Source organism: Leopardus geoffroyi, chromosome A1 (genome assembly GCF_018350155.1).
Source record: "Leopardus geoffroyi isolate Oge1 chromosome A1, O.geoffroyi_Oge1_pat1.0, whole genome shotgun sequence".
NCBI classification, from domain to species: Eukaryota; Metazoa; Chordata; class Mammalia; order Carnivora; family Felidae; genus Leopardus; species Leopardus geoffroyi.
Window position 1 is genome coordinate 113,864,536 of NC_059326.1, and position 21,528 is coordinate 113,886,063.

The 21,528-nt window shown below is 45.7% G+C and overlaps 1 protein-coding gene across 10 annotated transcripts in view; it reads right to left on the reverse strand.

Annotated features, from left to right (window-relative positions):
* Window positions 1–705: 705 nt before the first annotated feature.
* KLHL3 (kelch like family member 3) overlaps window positions 706–21,528 on the reverse strand; it is a 286,180-nt gene continuing 265,357 nt past the window's right edge. For 9 of the 10 annotated variants that reach the window (XM_045490046.1, XM_045490032.1, XM_045490038.1 and 6 more), the window contains 7 exons: window positions 20,354–20,471; window positions 19,771–19,968; window positions 18,182–18,283; window positions 14,663–14,791; window positions 12,191–12,331; window positions 9,819–9,962; window positions 706–5,350 (listed from right to left, as the gene is read on the reverse strand). In XM_045490046.1, the coding sequence (XP_045346002.1) occupies window positions 5,322–5,350; window positions 9,819–9,962; window positions 12,191–12,331; window positions 14,663–14,791; window positions 18,182–18,283; window positions 19,771–19,968; window positions 20,354–20,471 (861 nt within the window). In that variant the 3' untranslated portion in view covers window positions 706–5,321. The remainder of the gene's footprint in view (window positions 5,351–9,818; window positions 9,963–12,190; window positions 12,332–14,662; window positions 14,792–18,181; window positions 18,284–19,770; window positions 19,969–20,353; window positions 20,472–21,528) is intronic. The other variant, XM_045490028.1, reaches the window with a different exon arrangement.

Consider the following 21,528-nt stretch of genomic DNA (forward strand, 5'->3'; position numbering starts at 1 on the left):
TCGGTATTCTTCTCGAGCCATGTTTGCACTTCACAAGGACGCCTAGGTGCTTCTTAGCACCTCCTCTTCCCCTCATTACCTCCTCAAGGCTGTAGCAACAGAGGACTAAGGACACGACCTCAGACAGCAACCAGTATCCTTGCTCCATCCCTCTGTACCACTGCTACCTCACGCAAGTTACCTAACCACTCTGCATTTCATATTTTCATTGGTGAAATGAAGACGATAATAGTAACTCAGAAGACCATGAGGAGGATTAAATGCGTTGAGAGAAGCCAAGCACTAAGAAAAGTGCCTGGCACATAATAAATACTCAATAAATAAATTTTGTTATTTCATATATGTTGATATTTTATAAACATTCAAAAGTTGTACAAATTTAATAAAATATAACTAACATTCGTATACTTGATAATCAAAACATAACACCTGTAAAATCTCCAGGTCTTATAACAAACTTTAAAAAATAGATGTTTATTTGTAGCCAAATCTCTGTTTCCTCTTTCCTGTGCCTGAGACCAGCCCACCCACCTGACATATCACTGGACAGTTGCCCACACCACCCAACACCTACTGAAGGGACTGGCCTCTCTGAGCCTCACTGAAGAAGGGCCTCATCTGAAGATACATGGGAATAAGTCTGTCCTTTTCATGTCTAAGATACAGTGGACAGTCCGGACTATAGAAATTAAATACTGAGAAAAGTTTTCACAGTTCAGATTTTATTAAAATTAAAGTCACATAGAGTATGGGAAACTAGAACTTGATTCCTGTTAAAATAATACATTTGAGTAACAGTTTCTTCAGCTATCACTGTAACTGATGGAGCACATGATGAGCATTCTTTTACAAGATATATGGTCTCTAACATCCTAGCAGAGAATACCAAAGCAAGGACCTTACGGATGCAATGTGTTAACAGGCTGTTAGTCATCAAGTCTGCCTGCCTATGGACAACCACATGGACAGAGCACCCACACAGATATACACATTCAGTGTCTTGAGTCTTCTTTCGAAGTATTTCCTACGTCATATACAAATTAAACAAGAAGTCCAACAAGGGTCCTTTATTGCCACCATAAAGGGGGGGAAATAATTTTCAATTTCAAGCAGAGGCAAGAATATAGTACTAGGGCAATTTGTTTCTTCAAATGCCACAGTCACATGCATTCCTGCCTGGGTTGATGCCACACCCACACATCACTCAGCCCCATGACAAAGGCTGTGCAGGGGCTACCTGGTTGTGATTATCCACTATGGAAGAAGTCTCTTCCATTCCCAAATGTCCAAAGTGCTGCTGGCTCACCTGCTTGGTCACACAGCACACACAGCACAGCTAAACATGAGGGGCTTAGGACTCTAAATAGTGCAAACACTTAAAAAAATAATAATACATTCCAACCTCCTTGCTTCTCCAGGCAAACAAAGCCTTAAAAACTCCAGCTTAGAATACGAGTTTGCTCAACCTCCCAACCTGATCCAACAAGGTGCAAATGGGGAGCATGGAGGCAATTCAAATGGCACCTGTCCCGATAATAATAAAATAAAGATTTTTTTTAATGAGGCTAATGGCAGATAAATACACAAAGTAGAGCCTGGGAGTACAGACACAGCTCAAGAAACAAGTTTTAGGTGTAGTGTGAGCATCTGTAAAGCATATGCTAAACACATTCTTAAAGATCATGAAGAGTGACCCCTCATTTAAAGTTCACAGACAAGGTACTTCCAAAAGGGACATCATCCAGCAACAAAGGCCTTTAGCTGGCAGAAGCTTCAGAAGAACGAGGAGATCGAAAAGAATGAGGACTGGATTGCTGGACCTAGGAAACCCTTGGGAGTATGTACTGGAGGGCAGGGCTTTCTCTGGAGCGTCTCCATGCCACAGTGCGCCCAGCTTAGTGCCAGGCAGTGACAGCCACCAGGAGATGGGCCAATCAGCCTCACCCCTGCAGAGAAAGCCAACTCCAAAAAAAGTGGACAGGCAATCTAGATGGCTAATTGCCAAGTCAGGCTAAACGTTAGTCCCTAAGCAATTCAAGAAACACCAGTGACTGAGTTTTCTGGCACTCTCCCTTGAATATGGTCTGAGAAAGAGGACTCAAAGTCAAAGAGACTCATCTCTGCAGTACTGAAAAATCAGTTTTTGGAGACTGGGAAACAAAGGGAAAATAGCTACAGCCATGAACTATGATAGTGAATGACTAATGGAACAGAACATTTCATCATCATGGATAATAAAAATCAATTCAAATATCCTAAAAAATTATCTTATAAAAATATCTACATTAAAATTTTAGCCTGAAAGCTTTAGCTTCAATTTTATAAAAAGGCAATCTTTGAAAGGATCTGGCTCAGGAATATACAAACATTACACAACAGATATCAAAGTAAGAGAGCTCAAAAAGCATGCTGGGGGATATTGCAACTGGTTTGTCATGAAAGAGAATTAAGTATTCTTATTGCATAGCAGAAAATGAGGTCACTGTCATTTGCATAATACTGCAACTTTTTAGAAAGAAAGATGCCATTAGGTACTTAGGAGAAAGAACTTTGGAATTCAGAGTCTGACTTCCGTGTTGTCCAAATCAGTATCCAACTGGCGTCTAAGCTGCTTCTAACCTTGGGCTGCAATTCCAGTTCATTACTGTGATCAGCTTTCAGATTTACCAGCGGCAAAGTTGCATTCACAAGCAGTTGGCAGCCACCCCGATGCGGGGGTGAAGGGTTCGCCTACCACATGGCCAGCATAGACTTGAAAACAAGTTTGTTGTGTCCACTAGGGAGAGAATCGTACCTGGTGATAAAGAGACAGCAGGTTTTAAATGGCATCTGTGGACAGCCAGAGCAGACTGGCTTTTTGGTGGTGACATACTGGTGTTCTAGTCCCCGTGAGAAAGGACACGCGAGGATGAAATGAACATGGCCTCAGCGGTACTACCAGCAGGGGGCAGTGCTTCCGGAAAGGGAGATGGGAGGTGGAACCAATAGCAAAACTCCGAAAGGAGAAAACAGGGCTGGCTAGCTCTCAGGGAAGATGAAAAACATAATGTCCCCCAGAAAAGCATGGAAGTCCAGCTCCTGGGTGTTGGGAAATGGGTGGGAAGTGCACCTTTAATCTGAAGTCGGGAGCTGTATGAATAGCACATATCGGACCCCAATCCCCAACCTCATCCCCACCGCACACCAAAACAAAGTCCCAAACCTTCCTCTGACAGAGAGGAAGAACAATTGCAACACACGCTCATTCCATCAGCTTCCAAGCCAGAGCCAGGCAGGGCTCTGAAACCAGCCATCTCCAGGGCCAGCTGAGAACACAGCACCCAACTGAAGGCATGCTTTGATTCCTTTAGAGACATTTCCTCCAGGCCCAACAAAGCTACTGGTAGTTTAGCCTCTTCCCAAAGCCGCTAAAAATTCTGGATGCCTTGGTGCTGCTCTCCAAATGTCTCACTGAAATAACATCTGCTCAACATCGGAAGACATTTCTTCTTCAGGAAAGTTGAGTGTTTAGTGCACAAAAAATATACAGTAAATACACAAAGCAGCCAACCAGCTAGGGAGGCTAGTGGCTTTCTAACTGCAGGGGTGAGCTGGGGGGAAGCCAGTCTCCTGCAGTATCTGCTTGGAAGTACCCCAGGTATATCAGAAGTCTAACATCAGGTTTCAGAAAGCCCTTTGGCTCCTGTAAGTGGGCCCCAAATCAGGGAGGGTTAAACTCCAGCCCCCACGGTGTGACACAACTTTCCAGACACAAGGCCTTCCCTCCTGATGCCACAAATTCCAACATAAACGACTTGCTCCTTTAGGAAAGGCTTTTTCTTTCTTTTCTTTCTTTCTTTCTTTCTTTCTTTCTTTCTTTCTTTCTTTCCTTTCTCTTTCTTTCTTTTTCTTTTTTTCCTTCCTTTTTCTTTTCTTTTTCTTTCTTTCAATGAAAATGATTCCATATGCCCTTAAATATCTGCCCCTTCCAGATGCTTGAAGTCCTGCCATTAATTTTTACCTGTGAATTATCAAAGCTCTTATCAAGCTCCTCTTTTAAAATGTAAATATCCCTGAGAGAGATCACTCATCCAGGGCATTTACCACCATTTCCTCCCTCTCAGGAAAAACCAGGAGGGGAGGATTCCGAAGGATGGAGAAAGGGTACAGGCCCTGGAACAGGGGGAGAGCACAAGAAAAGGAAGATGAGGACATTGGACAGACTTGGCCAATTGACCACTGCCATCAAGTGCTGAGGGCCAGCCCCAGCTGATATATACTCCTTTGAAGTCATCCGTGTCCACCTAAATCACACATGGCCCCACCCAAAGCAGGGGCAAAACTATCTTTGGGTTTGGAGGTAGGATGACCCTTTATTTATCCTCCAAACCAGAACACTTTTGAGAGTAAAATGGGATGCTGTGAATAATTAAGCCTAGATAACCAGTATATATGGGGGTCTGTCCTATCACAGGAAAACTCAGAAATAGGATCCACTCAGACCATTTTAGGCAGGAACTACCTTACCACTTTGGTTTGTTGTTTTGTTTTTGTTTTTCATGTATATATAGATTTTTTTTTCTCCAGTGTCACTCAGGGCTTCTCCAAAGAGCTAGTTTTCCCAGCTGAAGAGGCACAAATTCTCCTTAACCTGAATCCACACATTAAAGACCAGTGGCCCAAGGATTAGGCAGTTTTCATCTGCTTCCTGGAGCAGAGCCCAGGGAGGAGCTGGGGAACCCATCTGTTCCCAGTTCTAGCACAAAGAGGGCATGGTACAGATTCAAGAATGCCCAGCTCTTTTGCAGACAGTGCCAGTAGTCAAGGCCAGTATGTGGGCATGGTCAGGGCAATGCCCCTCTCACCAGTTGCTTCTGGACATTTCTGGCCTCCAGAAGACAGCAGCTTTAGTCATCTCAGGGTTCCCACGGGGCAAATCCAGAAGAGAGGTTTCTGTGATTTGATTTTTAGCATAGAAGGATCAGTAGTAAAGAAATCCAGTAGATTGTCACACATCCCGAACTCAGTGAAACACCATGGTCTACACACATACACACACACACGCACATATACACACACTTCAGGTTCTCAGGTATTCCCATAGAAACACACATAAAAAGCCCAAAGGTGCTGGAGCTGTCAGGAACCCACTGCTCAGGGAGGAGGCAGGTCACCAGCCTTCACGCTGGACGCACTTTGCCACATTGCCACATGGGAGGAGGGCACTTCAGGCTCCACCGCAGACTCTCGCAGCAAGTGGCCCCCCAGCATCATGGTGCTGCCGTTGTCAGTCACAGGCAGCACCCCTCCCCTCCCACACCTCCTGGCAGTGGGAGTTGGGGTCACAAGGGTTTGTGAATCACAGCAACACCTAAGATGAAGAGGAGAGAGAGTTAGCAACTTAGCTTCTCCAAAGTTATTCAGAGTCCCAAGGAGTTCATGAGTCCAAGCCATCCCAAGGGCCCCAGGCGAGTGAAAAGGGGCATGTTTGTATCCAAACACGGAAGGGCCTGTGGACTCAGGCTGCCGGCCAGTGGCTGGCACTTTCCCACTCTCATGGCCAACTCCCAGCAAGATACTTGAACTCACAAGCACAGTCCTTCAACACCACAGGTTAGTGGTCTCCCACCCCCAGCCCCTGCATCATCACATGTACACAGTTTCTATGGTAACAACTCCTTTCCCGATCCCAGGACTCAACTGACCAACACTCAGCACCTTCACCAGACCCCCAGAGGCGGCTCCACAGATCTACATCTGTATCACTGTGAAAGAAGTGACAGTGATTTGTGCCTACTTTTAGGGGACACTGAATATGAAGTGAAAAGAACACTGGACTGACTTCATGGAAGTAAGATAAACCGAATTCCACTTGTAGCTCTGCCACCACTCAAGCTGCACTCCGGCCTCAGGCAAGTCCATTTACCTCTTTAGGCTCAGCTCCCATACTATTTAAGGTCACCCAACTGAAAGACCCCTCTAAGGCTAAATTCTACTTGGAAAAACACTCCAGGGGTGCCTCAAAGCAGGGCTCAGTCGGTTAAGCTTCCAACTCTTGATTTCGGCTCAGGTCATGATCTCACAGTTCTTGGGATCAAGTGTCACATCAGGTTCTGTTGCTGACAGCATGGAGCCTGCGTGGGAGTCTCTCTCTCTGCCCCTCCCCCACTCTCACACGTGATCTCTCTCAAAATAAATAAATACACTTAAAAAAAAAAAAAACCAGACATGTCTGTGTGTGTTAACGGTTTTAGCCAAGTTGAACCATCCTCCACAGCTAACTTTGTGAATCCACAGATGACCCTAGAATCTCTGTAACGTGGCAGATACCGTCGCTTGATTCATCCAACTTCCCTTCTCCATGCTGTCCTCTATTGCAGAGAATAGCACCGTACACACTCAGCTTCCCAGACTCCCTTGCAGCTGGAAGTGCCATGTGACCCAGTCCCGGCCAAGACCAATGTCAATGCACATCTGCCAGTGCTGCAGCTGTGCCTGTGTCCCTTGTCCCACCTCAGAGGATGCTTACATAGGGCCCAAGGCAGCAGCGGCAACTACTGGTATAGCTGGCAAAAGAGAAAAGGGAGGAGAAACCTGGTTCTCCAACGACAGTCTGAGCCCCTTGGCCAGCCCTAGACTTCTTTCTGCCTAAGACAAATAACACGCCTTCCTTATTTAAGCAAGAACCTGTCAGTTTTTCTGATATCTGCAACTGAACAAAATCCTAATTTACAGGTAAGGTCTACTGGTACAGCGTAACTAGAGCCTCACTTTAACATATTCCCATGGCTATAAAATCTGGTTGCAGATGAGATTGAGAGAACAATGCTAAAAGAAATGCCAGGATACCCATGTGGTGAGATTGTGCTAAGATATCCATTGCAGGGGCGCCTGGGAGGCGCAGTCGGTTGAGCGTCCGACTTCAGCCAGGTCACGATCTCGCGGTCCGTGAGTTCGAGCCCCGCGTCGGGCTCTGGGCTGATGGCTCAGAGCCTGGAGCCTGTTTCCGATTCTGTGTCTCCCTCTCTCTCTGCCCCTCCCCCGTTCATGCTCTGTCTCTCTCTGTCCCAAAAATAGATAAACGTTGAAAAAAAAAATTAAAAAAAAAAAAAAAAAAAGATATCCATTGCATATGAATTCTGGATAAAGGTGCAGGCAGAAAAGCTCTGAGGTGGGCAACAGCAGAGTCTCCAGACCCAGATGGGCTGCCTGACCCTGAGAACATCTCGCATGCACCTCAGGAATCTCTTTCATAAGGCAGCATTTTTTTTTTTTTCTTTTTTTTTTTTTTTAATTTTTTTTTTTTTCAACGTTTATTTATTTTTGGGACAGAGAGAGACAGAGCATGAACGGGGGAGGGGCAGAGAGAGAGGGAGACACAGAATCGGAAACAGGCTCCAGGCTCTGAGCCATCAGCCCAGAGCCCGACGCGGGGCTCGAACTCACGGACCGCGAGATCGTGACCTGGCTGAAGTCGGACGCTTAACCGACTGCGCCACCCAGGCGCCCCAGGCAGCATTTTTTAAAAAAAAAAAAAAGTAGGTTCCTATATTGCTTTTTATATAAACTTCTTTTGATTATAAAAGTAAAATATTCTCATTATGGGAAATTTGGAAAATGCAGAAGAACACAAGGAAAAGAAATTTTCTAATCCCTTCATACAAAGAGAATCACCATTTAAAAATTTTTCTTTATGTTTTTTTTAATGTTTTTTGGACTATTTCCTGGCTTCTAAAAATAATCCTGATCATTTACCAAGGGGATGCTACGTGCCAGGGAAGGCACAGTACTAAGTGTTCCACGTATTACCACACACAAGTTGTAAGAGATGTGGTATGATTTTACTCTCATTTTACAAATGAGAATACAAGAGGTTCACTCAGACCGATTACCCACCCCAGAGTCTCCAGGGCAAGTAGCAGAACTGGAACTCAAATTCAGATCTGATTCCAATATCCATTTTTTTAGGTGGTAGCTCTTCAAACGTCCGTGACCCCAGGACTACCTGAGTGAGCTCAAGTGGTTCATACCTTGTGCATTCTCCCTTTTTAACCTAACAGCCTGTCACAAACATGTTCTTATGACATTAAGAACACTTCCACTGTAAAAATATTCCACAGTTTAACTACTTCCCTGATGGCAGACACTAAGTAGCTCTCTGCCCTTTGCTATCATAAATAATACTCCAAACAATAACTATCCATAAATCTCTGCATTTCAGACCATTTCTTTAGATTCTTAAAAAAAAAATGGATTCACTCAGTCAATGGACTTTAACACAAATTGCACGTTTGCTTGTATCCTTCTCACCTGCTTCTGGAGTGGACAGACAATAAAGGAGTGGACATGAAATATTCAGCACATATATGAAATTCTAACCACTTATACCTAAACCTTCCCCTCTCATTAAGGCCCAATTAAGAGCCAAGGGAGGGTCCCTCACCGGCCTCGCTGCCTCGTACTCGAAAATGCCCTGGTCTTGCCACTACAGCTTTGAAAAGAAAATGAAAGTACTGGTTTTAATAATTAATCTTGAGAAAAGAATCACTCACTCTAAGACCAAAATACCTCTAGCATCTTTTATATTTAGTTGAGAAAAATCCTACACGAGGAAAAAAAATAAATTAAGTTTGCTGCAATTAAGGATCTGTCTTGACAAAATGTGATAGGAGCCCCTTTAAGCCTGCATGGTACAATCTTCCTCTGCACAGAAATCCAAACAAGACAGAGTGATTGACCTTCTAATATAAAAAGGGAATAAGAATGCTGTGGGAGTCGTGGGGTAGACTAAAGGAGATAGTGGTTGTAGAATACGTAGGGTAATGCCTGGCATGTTCGTCTGTGCTCAGTAAATAACTGTTAGCCCTAACTATTCCACTTCCTGGAAGATGAGATACAAGGAGCAGGGCTACATGCCCCTGCCATCAGCAGCACCCACTGTGGTCCGACCTTCCAGACCTCACCAAACCCATCACACACTCCCCAGGAATGAGCCTCTACAATGGCTTCATTCCTATTCCTCCCTCCAGCCTCATGCCCAGAATAGTTTCTCCCCCTCAGCTGGGGTAGTACAAAGGACATGGGCTCAGGAGTCAGACTGGAGTCTGAATTCTGACTTCGCCATTTTTTTTAAAACCATGTGGTCTTGGGCAGGTTCCTTAAGACTCTCCAAACCTTAATTTCATCATCTATAAAATGGAAAGATACAGTCCCATTCATCCAGAAGGTTCTTGAAAAGATGACAGCAAATGTACACGCTGTACCAAACACATTGCCCTGTGGCACAGGGAGGGAGCACCTGGCAAAGGGCAGCGAGCTGTATGATGGGAGCCCCCCCCCAAAGTTTAATCATGCCCCATTTCCTCCAGGAAGTTGTCACCTGTCATGTCCTAAAATATGTACAGCAGAGCACATTCCATTTAGAAGTTATGTGGACATCACCTTGTATGTTCTATTTCATGTAGACAGACCTTATCTTTCCAATTAAACTTGTGTAAGGCAAGAACTGTATCTTACTCTATCTAGGAGCCCAGAAATGGCAATGAAATTCTAAAACCTCTTATGACAAATCAGAGTAGTTGGAAGCGGCTCCCTGGAACACAGGTGTCAAAGAGAATTCTGGGGCTACCTTCAGGTTCGCTGGGGGAAAACAGTGCTAATTATGGGTATGTGTCATGGGCACAGAATGGAAGGGTGGTGGGTGACATGTGACAATTATCTGCCCTCTCTGGAGAAGGCGCTTAGTCCCAAGTTCTGCAAACTCACCTCCACCCCCACCCCACACCCTCTGCGCAGGGGTGGGGTGAGATGAGGGTAGAGTCGGAGTGAAGCGCACTGACCTGCGTAGCTCCGCCCCGTGCTCATGTTGGTTGGCAGCAGCGTCCATTTGTCGGTGACAGGGTTGTAGTACTCCACCGAAGCCAAATTGCAGGATCCATCATCCCCTCCAACCACATACAGGAGCCCATTCACTGCACACACCCCTGTGAACCAGAGGCCAGAGGAGACATTATGGCAGGAGTCACCAGTGATGGGAATGGATGGGAGACAGATCTGGATGGCCCTGGAGGTGCTCCTCCTCCCCTTCAAGGTACCTCCAGGAGCTAGTTCTTCGGTCTCATTGTGCTCAACCAAAGGACATGCTAACAACAGCCACTGGGCTCCAAGGATCCCCCTTTCTAAAAAGGGGGAATCACTGCTACATGTCCCATGGACAGTTCCTGGCCCCTGACCCTATCAGTACTTAGAGCTTACCAGGATGGGCCCCTCTCTACTGGAGCACTGCCTACTGGTGCATGCAGACCTCTCATGCCCAGACTAAGGGAACCTCACCCACAGTACTACTGCTCTGCTTCTAAGTTTTCCCTGATAAATGCTGTTAGATCCCTCTTGTGTGGCTATGGTTACGTCTGTGATGCCTTTGCACCACTTAAGTCTAAATCCACACAAAGCTCCCAGGGACCAGGCATCCCTCCTGCTCTGATCTCACCGAGGGCTGGTTTGAGGGCAAGGTCTCATGCAGCAGGGACTCAAGGGTAGGGAACTGTTATTTTGCTCATCAAGAGCTCAGTCAGTTAAGTGTCCAACTTCGGCTCAGGTCATAATCTTGCAGTTTGGGAGTTCGAGCCCATTGTCAAGCTCTACGCTGAAAGCTTGGAGCCTGGAGCCTGCTTCGGATTCTTTTGTCTCCCTCTCTCTCTGCCCCTCCCCTGCTCATGCTCTGTATCTCTCTCTCTCAAAAATAAATATTTAAAAAAAATTTTTTTAATTAAGAGGCCATAGTCCAACATACATGTCTTTTTTCAAAATGAGACTAAGGGGTTGGTGATGTTCAAAAAGTTGTAATTATGAGTATTGATGAAGATATATCTCAAACACTGGTGAGAAGATAAAATGTACCACTTTCCTGGATGGTAGTGAAAGCACGTATGCTCACTCAGGCTCAAAAATTTTACTTCTAGACTTTTATTCTAAAGAAATAATTTTAGATGTGTACACTGATTAGCCAAAGGACCATTTGTAATAACAAAAGCGTTACTGATAGAAACGATGGAAATAAATGTCCAACAGTAGATTAGTTATTCAAATTATGATATAGCCATTTAAAATATCATGTAAATATATTTCATGTTATAATAAGTTATTCATGGAAGATTTTAAAGTGGATTGGAAAAGGAGGTTATAAAATAGCATCACAGTGTGATTCCACTTTTGCTATTAAAAAACAGAAATATCTGTATGTAAATGTGTACATATACACACATCTATTTTTGGACTCAAGACACACTAGCTGTGTTAGGTAATCACTCAAGTGTCTATAATCTCTCGCTCATGTGGTTTAAGGCCAAGTGCCAAGTTACATCATGGCGGGCTTAGGCAATGGGCAAATTAATAACTCTCCTCTGTTTACACTTTCAACATGTGAGCTACAAATGAATTTAGCAAACTGGTAACTTGATATAAAGGAAATAAATCTGCCAGAAAGTCACCTAGTTGTCTTTCCAGCCTGGGAAGCTAAGCTAAGTCAACACTTTCATAGAGTAAAGAGGATAAAGTAAGATATAATAACAAAGGATCCGAGCCAGAAGACAAAGTTGTCAAAGGAAATAGTTTAATAGGGATGTCAGGCTCCCGGAATAAAAATCTAAACCCTCTAAGATAAATCATTCCCACAGGAAAGAAAAGGGGAAGGGACAGAGAGACAGAAGCACAAAGCAAGGAAAATGGGAAGTGTTCCCACCAGAGAATGAATAAGGGGACTGGTTACCCCTAAAAGGAAGGAGATGGGTTTCAGGTGGGAAGTGAGGGGTTCTCAGAACCAGGTAGTGGCAAAGAAAAGATAGAAGCAAGCATCATTGCCTGACCATGTCCACACAGCCTTGTGCTTAGCTACCCAACAGAGCCATTGGAAAGGGGGCTTTGACGGTAATCGGAAGGCTTTTCTGGGTCTGTGTCTATGTGTGCACAAAGTCATCACCCTTTGTTGGAAGAGGAAGAACCCCCTGCATCTACATAGGGGACCCTGTGGCTAGCTTTTGTGGTCCCTGGCTCTCCCCTCTCCCAGCCCAGAGCCTAGCTGGCAAAGGGATACTCCTGTGTGAGGTACAAGCTTGGGCCCAGGTTCTGGGAGTCTCTCCCTTCTGCTTTTCTTTTGGAGCTAGTGTTCACTCCCAAACCCCGCAAGGACAGAAGGAAAGAGCGGTCATATTACCTGCGTTGCGCCTGCACATGTTCATGTCCGCCACCTGCTTCCAGGTGTTTGTTCCAGGATCGTAAACTTCAACACTTTTCCTCACCAGGGGCCCGTCATGCCCGCCTGTGGCATACAGCTGTCCACTGAGGACCCCGACCCCTGAAAGGCAGAGTACAGTGTCCCAGCCTCAAGCTGGCTACTGCGACCAGAAACCAGGAGGCCTGGCTCCAGTCCTGGGCAACCTTCACCAGCAGGGTGACATGAGGAGTCCTGCTCTGTTCGCCTCGACCTCAGTGTCCTCATCCGTAAAACAAATATGACACCCTGCCTGCCTCCTACAACTGTCTATCTGAGAATTCCCTAAATACAAAGCAAAAATGACCCTGTATCTATTTAGAGAAACATAAATATACATACATATGTAACATGTATGTGACCATGTATGTATAAAATGGGGAGAGAGGGTTCCTATGCAAAGAAATAAAGTAAAAAAAAAAAAAAAAAGGCTGAAAGAAATCCTCCAAAACATTAGAAGAAGTTATCTCCAGACGGTAAAATTACATTTGTTCTCCCATTGGCCTGTGTTGCCAAGTCTTCCTACTCGTATTCCTCAGCCTTCAATTATACTAGTTGAGTAAGAGGAGTTAAACCTGGCAACTAGCCGCGTAGCAGGTGCACTGCCATCATTACTGCTCAGACCTCCCTGCATGCCCCAAAGCAGAACCCGTCCTTTCTGCCACACACTCTCCTCTTAGCTTGTAGAGGGACATTACATCACTCCCGATGTTGATAGGCCCGAGCTTGCTTCTAGCATGGCATCGTGTACAGGATTCAGTGTCATCTTTTAAAATCCTTCAGTGCAGGTCACAGAAGGAAGGGGAGTGGAAACAGCAACAGACCTGGTGTCCGGGACACGTAAGTCTGGACGTGTGTCTCTAACTTGCTGCCGGGTGAAACTTCCCCTTTCCAGGCCTCAGTTCTCCCATTTGCAAAGCAACATGGCACACGGGCTACCTCGCCCCACGACAGGCTGCATCACAGTCAGGTGGAGAGATTTTGAAAATGTAGATTCCCAGGGCCTCCCTCCCAGAGACACTGGCTGGGACTCAGAAAAGGTACCTCAGGTGATTGGGATGTGCAGCCACATGTCAGACCCAAAGACTCAATTTCTAGGATATAAACTTCACATGGACAAGGACCCTATACTATTCAGAATATTTCCCTGTGCCTGATGGTACTAGGTCCTTGTTTGAATGCCAAAATATGTAAAATCCCATCTAGCAATTATGCTGGTTGTGCTGGTGGTTCCTCACAGTTGCCCTAAACTAACAGCAGATGGTGGTGTTGTATCAACAATGGCTATCCAACGGACTTGGGTATAATGAAATTCAGTGTGTTCCAAAGCAGCCTCATCTGCCCCTCTCCCAGAACTAGCAGAGCCTGGGTTCCAGTCATGGCCTCTTTACCCTCCTCCAACCATCTGTGAGCACTGCTCACACGCTATTGAAAAAGAAAGCAGCATTCCAGGTCCTCAGGGTCTCCCCTGCCCTTCTGCAGCCTCTTCCACAAATGTTCACACTGATGTCTCCTGGACCTAAAGCCACCATGGCTCCTAGCACTTCTAGCAGACTCAACACTAAAGCATAGGCCCCCTGACTTCCAGGCATTTGCTCCATGTTCATGGAGGGCCAACTGGTCAGAATCAACAAATACAATCTCACTAAAAGTAGTATTCCACATACAAATGCTTCTTAAATGGGACCATACACCTTTTTGTTTTCTAACTAGCGAGCACACAAAAGTTTTTGAATAATATTAAAATAGCATTAGGGAATGCTGAGCAAGTAGTCATGTGTTTGGAACTGTAAAGTGAGAACACAATTCAGTCTTAAAAATACAATGAAGAAAAAAAATGCACACACAAAAAAGACCTTGAGGACATTATGCTAAGTAAAAGAAGACAGAGAAACACAAATAACATATGATGTCCACTTATATGTAGAGTCTTAAAAAAAAAATCAAAGCCCACAATACAGAGAACAGATTGATAGTTGCCAGGGGGAGGGTCAAACGGGTGAAAGGAGTAGAAATCCTGACTCTACCAGTTATATGACCTTGAGCAAATTACTCACCCCTGGTCAACTTACTTTCTGTTAAGTGGAATTTATGTTGTGTCTACCTTTTAGGGGCAGTGGTGAGGACTAAATAAATTGAAGGTGCTTATTAGGACAGCACCTGGCACACAGCAAGCCTTCACTTTTCAGGGATGCAGTTATTTCCACAGAGATGGAAGGGATGATGGTGAAGAGAATATTCCCTGCGAGAGGTTAACATGTAAGTGCTTGTGTCGAGCTGGAAAGGTGCCAGTGGGAATACAGACGTTAAAAGCAAAGAATGGGAAGGTGAAGTAAGGAAGAATGTTCAACTGTTGGTCTCCGGACCCACCTGGGAGTGGATCAGACATAGCCTGCGCCCTGAGGCTCCTCGTACCTGCGCCACTGCGGCGGGTGCTCATGTCTGCCACATAGGTCCATTCATTGGTTGCTGGGTTGTACTGCTCCACGGTACTCAGGCACTGGCGGGAAGCCCCATCATAACCCCCGACAGCATACAGCTTCCCTGGAACAGACAAAGTGGTTGAGGGTGGTGGCAGGGACAGTGGCACAGAACTGGAGCTTGGCTGAAACTCCATTGTTAACCCACTGGGGCACCTTCATCGCCATGAGAGTTCAGGGCCCCTTTCCTCCAGAGGGACCACAAACCAGACTATGCATTCTTCACAATTCTGCCTTCTACTTCCTCTTAAGCCATGAGGCTCCTTAATGCAGTTCAGAGCATCTTTCTAAATAAGCACCCTAAATACCCAATGCAAAGCTTTGGCCTGGCACCACTGTGGCTCAGCATATTCTTGCTAGCGAACTATATTAGATCTTCTCCAGAATAAGGCACCCAAGAAATAAAAAACTAGTGGGGCCCAGCTACAGGCAGGCAGATTGACTTTTGGCTAATGGCTTACAACAGCAGACAAAACAAATATGAGAAGATATTCTTCAGTGAGAATCCAAACCGTGACTTTACCATACTTCATGTGCTCCATCCACAATTCCAGCAAAGGGAACATGTGGACGCAGCATGGTGTGTGCACTCTGGGCTGGGGTGGCTGGAATTCATTGATAGGCTCCCTTGTGATCTTTAAGCCATGCGCAAGATCACTGAAACACCATTACGCATAAATAAAAATACCATAAGTTGTTATCTAAAGGCATCATTTCTGCCTGGGGATGGACATATGAGGTTGGACGAGGGGCAGGAAATCAGCATTTCAGCTCCCCTAGAGCAGAGATTCAAACATGAAGGGTCTCTTCTTTCTCTTCCTCCCTCCTCTTTCTCTCTCTCTCTCTCTCTCTCTCTCTCTCTCCCCCCCTCCCCCGTGTGTGTGTGTGTGTGTGTGTGTGTGTGTGTGTGTGTGTGCGCGTGTGTGTGTGTGTGTGTGTGTGTGTGTGTGTGTGTGTTTGTGTGTGGTAGGGGCAGTCCTACCTCACCTAGGCCTAGGCCTCAGACCTATGGGGAGTAATGGAGTTATAATAAGGATCTCAAACACTAACTGTAGACTAAATAAACACTGCCAAATGCAAATCCACTTAATAGAGTTACTAACCAAATGAGGTGCTTTTTTTTTTTTTTGTCATTATATGCTTTCCTGAGGGAGAAATACCAAAAATAAAACTACTATTTGGAAGTGTGCCATTTTTTTAAATTAGAAAGAAGCTCAAACTGCTGTCATATCAAATATAAAATTACTGGGGCGCCTGGTTGGCTCAGTCGGTTAAGCATGTGACTTCAGCTCAGGTCATGATCTCATGGTTTGTGAGTTTGAGCCCCACATTGGGCTCTGCGCTAATAGCTCGGAGCCTGAAGCCTGCTTCAGATTCTGTGTCCCCCTCTCTCTCTGTTCCTCCACTGCTCACACTCTGTCTCTCTCTCAAAAATAAATAAACATTTACAAAAATGTTTTTAATTATTTATTCTTCTATCATTGAGGCTGGTTTTGTTTTCTGCCCCAGAGTCCTTTCCAGGGACCCTTCTAAGAAAAAAGGGACACGTCCTCCCCAGTTCTGCCCTTACGTAAGCCAGAGCACAGATTCCTGACCCAACAACTCTTCCAGGGTCCAGGCTGCTCCCATGACATAGGCTGACCTAAGTCATTCAGGTGTGGAGGAGATGCGGAGCTCCCGAGAACAACCCCAGTGTCATTCAGACCAGACAGCCATGACAGAGGACAGAGAGAGGGCAGGGAAGACTGTGACCATGTGGAGAGCCCTATCTCCAAGGCCACGGTGAAGCAGAGGCCCCTTAAAATCCTCCTGAAACATTCTCACCAAAGCTATGAGGAGGACACACTGCAGCCCCAAGGTGACCCACAGCCAAAGAGCTTCAAATTCAGAATGGACAAGATCAACAAATTCCCAGGCTGTCCCCTGTCTCAACAGGCACGCTACAAGACAGCACTTCCTCCACACACAGAACATGCTCACACAAGCCCTTGTCAAGGGGAGTATTTCAAATCACGACCATGAAGGCAACTTCTCTAACCTGCCATCAACCATCCTAACCTTGCATCAGCTGAAAAAATACCGACTCAAGGTTTCTCCTTGAGTCTATTAACAGGGACTTGCTATTTTTAACCCCTACACTATTGTTTAGTATTCCTGGCTGAGGAACAAGGGAGGAAATGGGAAGGTGGCTAGACAAAGCACTTATATTTGGCAGACAAATCAATTTCTGTTTCCACCAGGAGGATGAGATTGCAAGAAACAATTTATCTTGAGAGGAGGACAAAATCCTTGCACTCACCAAAATGACTTATTTAGTACGTTAGAATAATATACTTCTAAATGAAAATTTATGCAATACTGGTACAAACCAAGAAATGCAGTGAGAGAGAATATTTCTACTAATGTCTGTCTAATCACTGCACATTACACTCTCCCTAAAGCAAGTAAGTGTGTTCTTGTGGATGCATAGGAGATGGGGGGGGGGGGGAGGGCGGGGAGAGACAGAGAGACAGAGAGAGAGGAAGAGAGAGAGAGAGAATGCCTGCATACATGTCTAAATGCATATATTCCAGCTACATTCCCACTTTAGGAGAGATTAATGAATCAGTGTCATCCTATAAAGTATACCATTTTTTTTCCAAATAATACTCTATGTTTTAATACATTGAATTCACACATATTTATAAAATCCCTATCAGCGTTTGCTAATGGTCTGAAAGAGTGTAGCACAATGGAAAGAGCAAGGAGTTAGGAGTCAGAAGACCCAGGCTCAAGGACCAGCTGCGCTATTTACTAACGTTGGGCATATCACTTGCCCCTCTGGCACTTCATTTCCCCATGTGGAGAATGGAGAAAATCTAAGCCCTGTCTATCTCCTCCAAAAGGATTTTGGGAACAAAATTTATATATAAAAGAGCCATTTATAAACTACAGAGCCCTAACTGGGCCCCAGATCTCACTACTCTCACCTGCCTCACCCCACACACTTTTCCTGACTTGAGCAGGACTCTGCCACCAACCTGTCCTGCAGTGACAGTAATCAGACCTGGGAAAACATGCCCACCTCACTCGAGGCTCTGTTAATGTGTTAATGTTCAACATATAAATAGGAGGACCAAACTAATTAAATAAAATGAACCCTCACCCCACCACATTATACTCCTACATTCTATGTTGACTCTAGATTCCTCAACCTATAACACAACTGTTGATAAGTAGTCAAAGCAACAGGCTGGTGTCTCCCCTTAGGCTCCACTTACTTCCCCCAATACACCTGGCCACCTGCTAGCATGAGCCAATAGCTGCACCCATCTGCACCTTAACTTTCTTCATCTGTTCCATCAGGATCCCTGAACCTGACTCAGAGCAATGATGGGAGGAATAGAGCCAGGGTGCTGGGACAAGACCTGTGGGCTGGGGCAGGGACGGGCCGCCGCCCACTGGTATTCCTTACCCTCCACGACACCCACACCCACGCTGCTCCGCCGTGTGTTCATTGGGGCCACGAAGAACCACTCGTTGGTCTTGTAGCTATAGGCTTCCACCGATGCTAGGCCTGGGAGACCAGAGACTTGTAAGATTTTTACTCATGAGGAGAGGTGAGGACTCATCTGGTGTGAGGCTGGGGGAAGGGTCAGAAACCTGGGGATATGGCTGAGTACCACCTCTACCTTGCCATGCAGCCTGGGGCACCTCCCTGATGCATGTCCTCAGTGTGTCTACCTGAGAGGACCACAAAGGCCTGACTCACGGTGGGTCACAAGCGGACATGGGGATACAACAGAACTGCCCTGCAAATGTAAATCATTACATCTACTGAATGGAATAAAAAACCTGAGGTTGCCTCACTTGAACATGTTCTTTTCTCTTTTCTTCCTCTACCTAAGAAGCTAGAAAGCTGAGAACTTAGCGTCCCACAACCATTAGGGGTGACTCAGTCAAGAAGGCCTAAGAAGAAGTCTGATGGGCATTTCTGAAATAGCCTTTGTTTTTCTACACCAACCTGCTTGATGCTACCTGGAACACAAATGTGCTGGCTGGAGCTGTCACAGCCATCTTATGATCAGGAGGGTACAGCCAAGAGATGTTTAAAGAACGTTGGCCCCAATATTCTTGAGCAAGTAGATGAAGTTAGCACCTGCCAACTCCGGGACGTCTTCCTTCATGGGTAAAACAAGATCTCTCATTTGTTTAAGCCACAGCTTAGCGAGGTTTTTCTACTCACAGCCAAAAGCAATTTCTAGAAGAAACAATGCCCCACTCTCTTTTTTTGTCTTTATTCTCAGATCCTACCCACTAGAGGCAGCCTCTCAAGGGGCTATAGACCCTAAAATATTATGAGAGAGGCAAAGAGAAGAATTGGAAAGGTTACCAATTGATAAGGACACAAATGGAAATTCAGAGAAGTAAAAAATACTGTTTTTCACATCCCTGGGGGCATTTCAGTGTTAACAGAGTTACTGTCTATAGAGACATCCACCTGGAGGTACAGGAAAGGTGACATAATCTCTCCAAGTTCACGTCTACTAGTGGTTTCTGATTTGATCTCTGAAGCAACACAGAAGCCAGGAGCAATGGAACGCACCTGTGGTGGCACAGTCTGACAAAGCTTCGTGGGACAGTAGAAAGGACAATGGATAAAGACTGCACGGCCTGAGCCAGGTCTCTTCCACAGCTTCCGTGTCCATCCAGAAGAGGGCTCTGACAGTCCTGAGGTGCCCTCCAGCTGAGCATGCTCTTTCTAAGTCTCATCTTTTTACAAAAATGGGTTCCCAAACAACAGAAAGGAGAAAAAGGCCTCATTTGAGTGCAGGAGCCTTCCTAGAATCCTGGAAATGATACCACCCATGTGGGCAGTTACATATTCCATGTGTAGAAAGGCCTGGCTCTGGCAAACAAGGTAGGAGATGAAGAAGGAGGAGTGTGCTGTTGAGGTAGCTGTGGATGGACAGAAGGCTGACCCAAGAACTGGCTGAGCAAACCAGGGTTGCACTGAGGGCATGTCCCAGTCTAGGAGGAGTGGGGACCACATCCTGGACCTACCAGTGCTTCCATCAAAGCCCCCCACGGCGTAGAGCAGGTCATTGAGCACGGCTGCACCCAGAGTGCTCCGGCGCTCCTGCATGCTGGCGATGGACGTCCACTGGTCCTTCACACCATCATACACATCCACTGTCCGCACACGCAGTGAGCCGTTAAATCCACCCACAGCATACACATGACCAGCCATGAACACCACACCTGAGGCACAGGAAACCAAGGCATCGAGGTCATCTCAGGCGGCTGATCACTCGTGCTGATGAGTGACAGTGCAGGGGCCAGGCAGTCACATGAATAATTCTCCACAGAAAGTGATCTCCAACTTTACAGAATAGGAAGTCATTGAGGGACTCACTGGATTTCTATTCATATATGCTTTTCCAAGGGTGTTTGATTCAAGCAAATACTGGTACTAGCTTCAAGTCCCTAAGCACATAGCAACTACCCCATAAGGGGTAGCCAGATATTGGGCAAGTGGGGAATGGAAAGGAAGAGAGTCTGTAATGCACACGTTTGTGGAAACAAGGAGCAATTCAGGATTGCCAGCAGTAAGCAGAGACAGACTGGGGAAAGGCAGGCTGCTTACCTGCTCTGCATCTCCTGGAGGGAAGCTCAGCTATCTGGTCCCACCGGTCCTCTTCAAAATCGTAGCATTCCACACTGCGGATAGCCTTGGGTGCCTGGCCACCAACCACAATCATGACCTCCAGAAAGACAAACAGACATTGGCTGGGTCTCCACAACATGTGGATTCATGAATGACCAATCTCTGGCACTTCCACATACCAACTGCCCAGGGTTCATGAATGATCTGCCATGCCCGTTGATGACAGAGTTACATACATGAACATGCTACCCAGCATCACCAACAGATAGACTTTTCTTGCACAGTCAGTCCTAACAAACAAAATTGTAAGGTCTACCCTTCCCAAAGACTTGTGCTGAGGGCTACGTTGGTGGTACATGTAGCCACTCAGGACATCTACAATCTCAATGCCCTCAAGGATTTGAGCCAGGGGACTCAATTCTTTTATCAAAACAAAATATTCCAAAATACATATATAAACTTGAATATATTTTTGGAATAGAGGGCAGAACTTGGATGCATGTTTAAGGTAAAATTACTTCAAAAATATTTCTGAATACACAGACTACAGGGGGGCACTTTTTCATTGTAGTCTGGGACAAAATTGTGAAAGACTGCTTTGGGGTAGTTCCCAGAGAAATGTATTTAACTGATGATGTTCTGAAAAATCGTGCTAACAATACCATCTCCACAAGTAAGGTAGTAGCTACCACTGCTGGTCACTGTGTGAAATGCCTGGTCATTTACTCATCACGTTAACTCTGTGAGGTAGATGTTTTCCGTATTGACAAATAAGGAAATTAAAGCTCAGAGAACATAAACAAATTGCCCAAGGTCACACAGCTGCAAGTGGAAGAACAGAGACCGAAAACCAAGTCTACCTGATGGAGAGGTGAAGGCAGTCCCACCCCTCTCCTGCTCCAGACACAAGGTCCACGCAAAGACAGCTCACTAAGTCTGCAGGTCACATTTCATTGGTGAGTCAGGAGATGAATTTTATGGATTGCAACCAACATACTTTTAATAGAGCAGCACAGGGGCGCCTGGGTGGCGCAGTCGGTTAAGCGTCCGACTTCAGCCAGGTCACGATCTCGCAGTCCGTGAGTTTGAGCCCCGCGTCAGGCTCTGGGCTGATGGCTCAGAGCCTAGAGCCTGTTTCCGATTCTGTGTCTCCC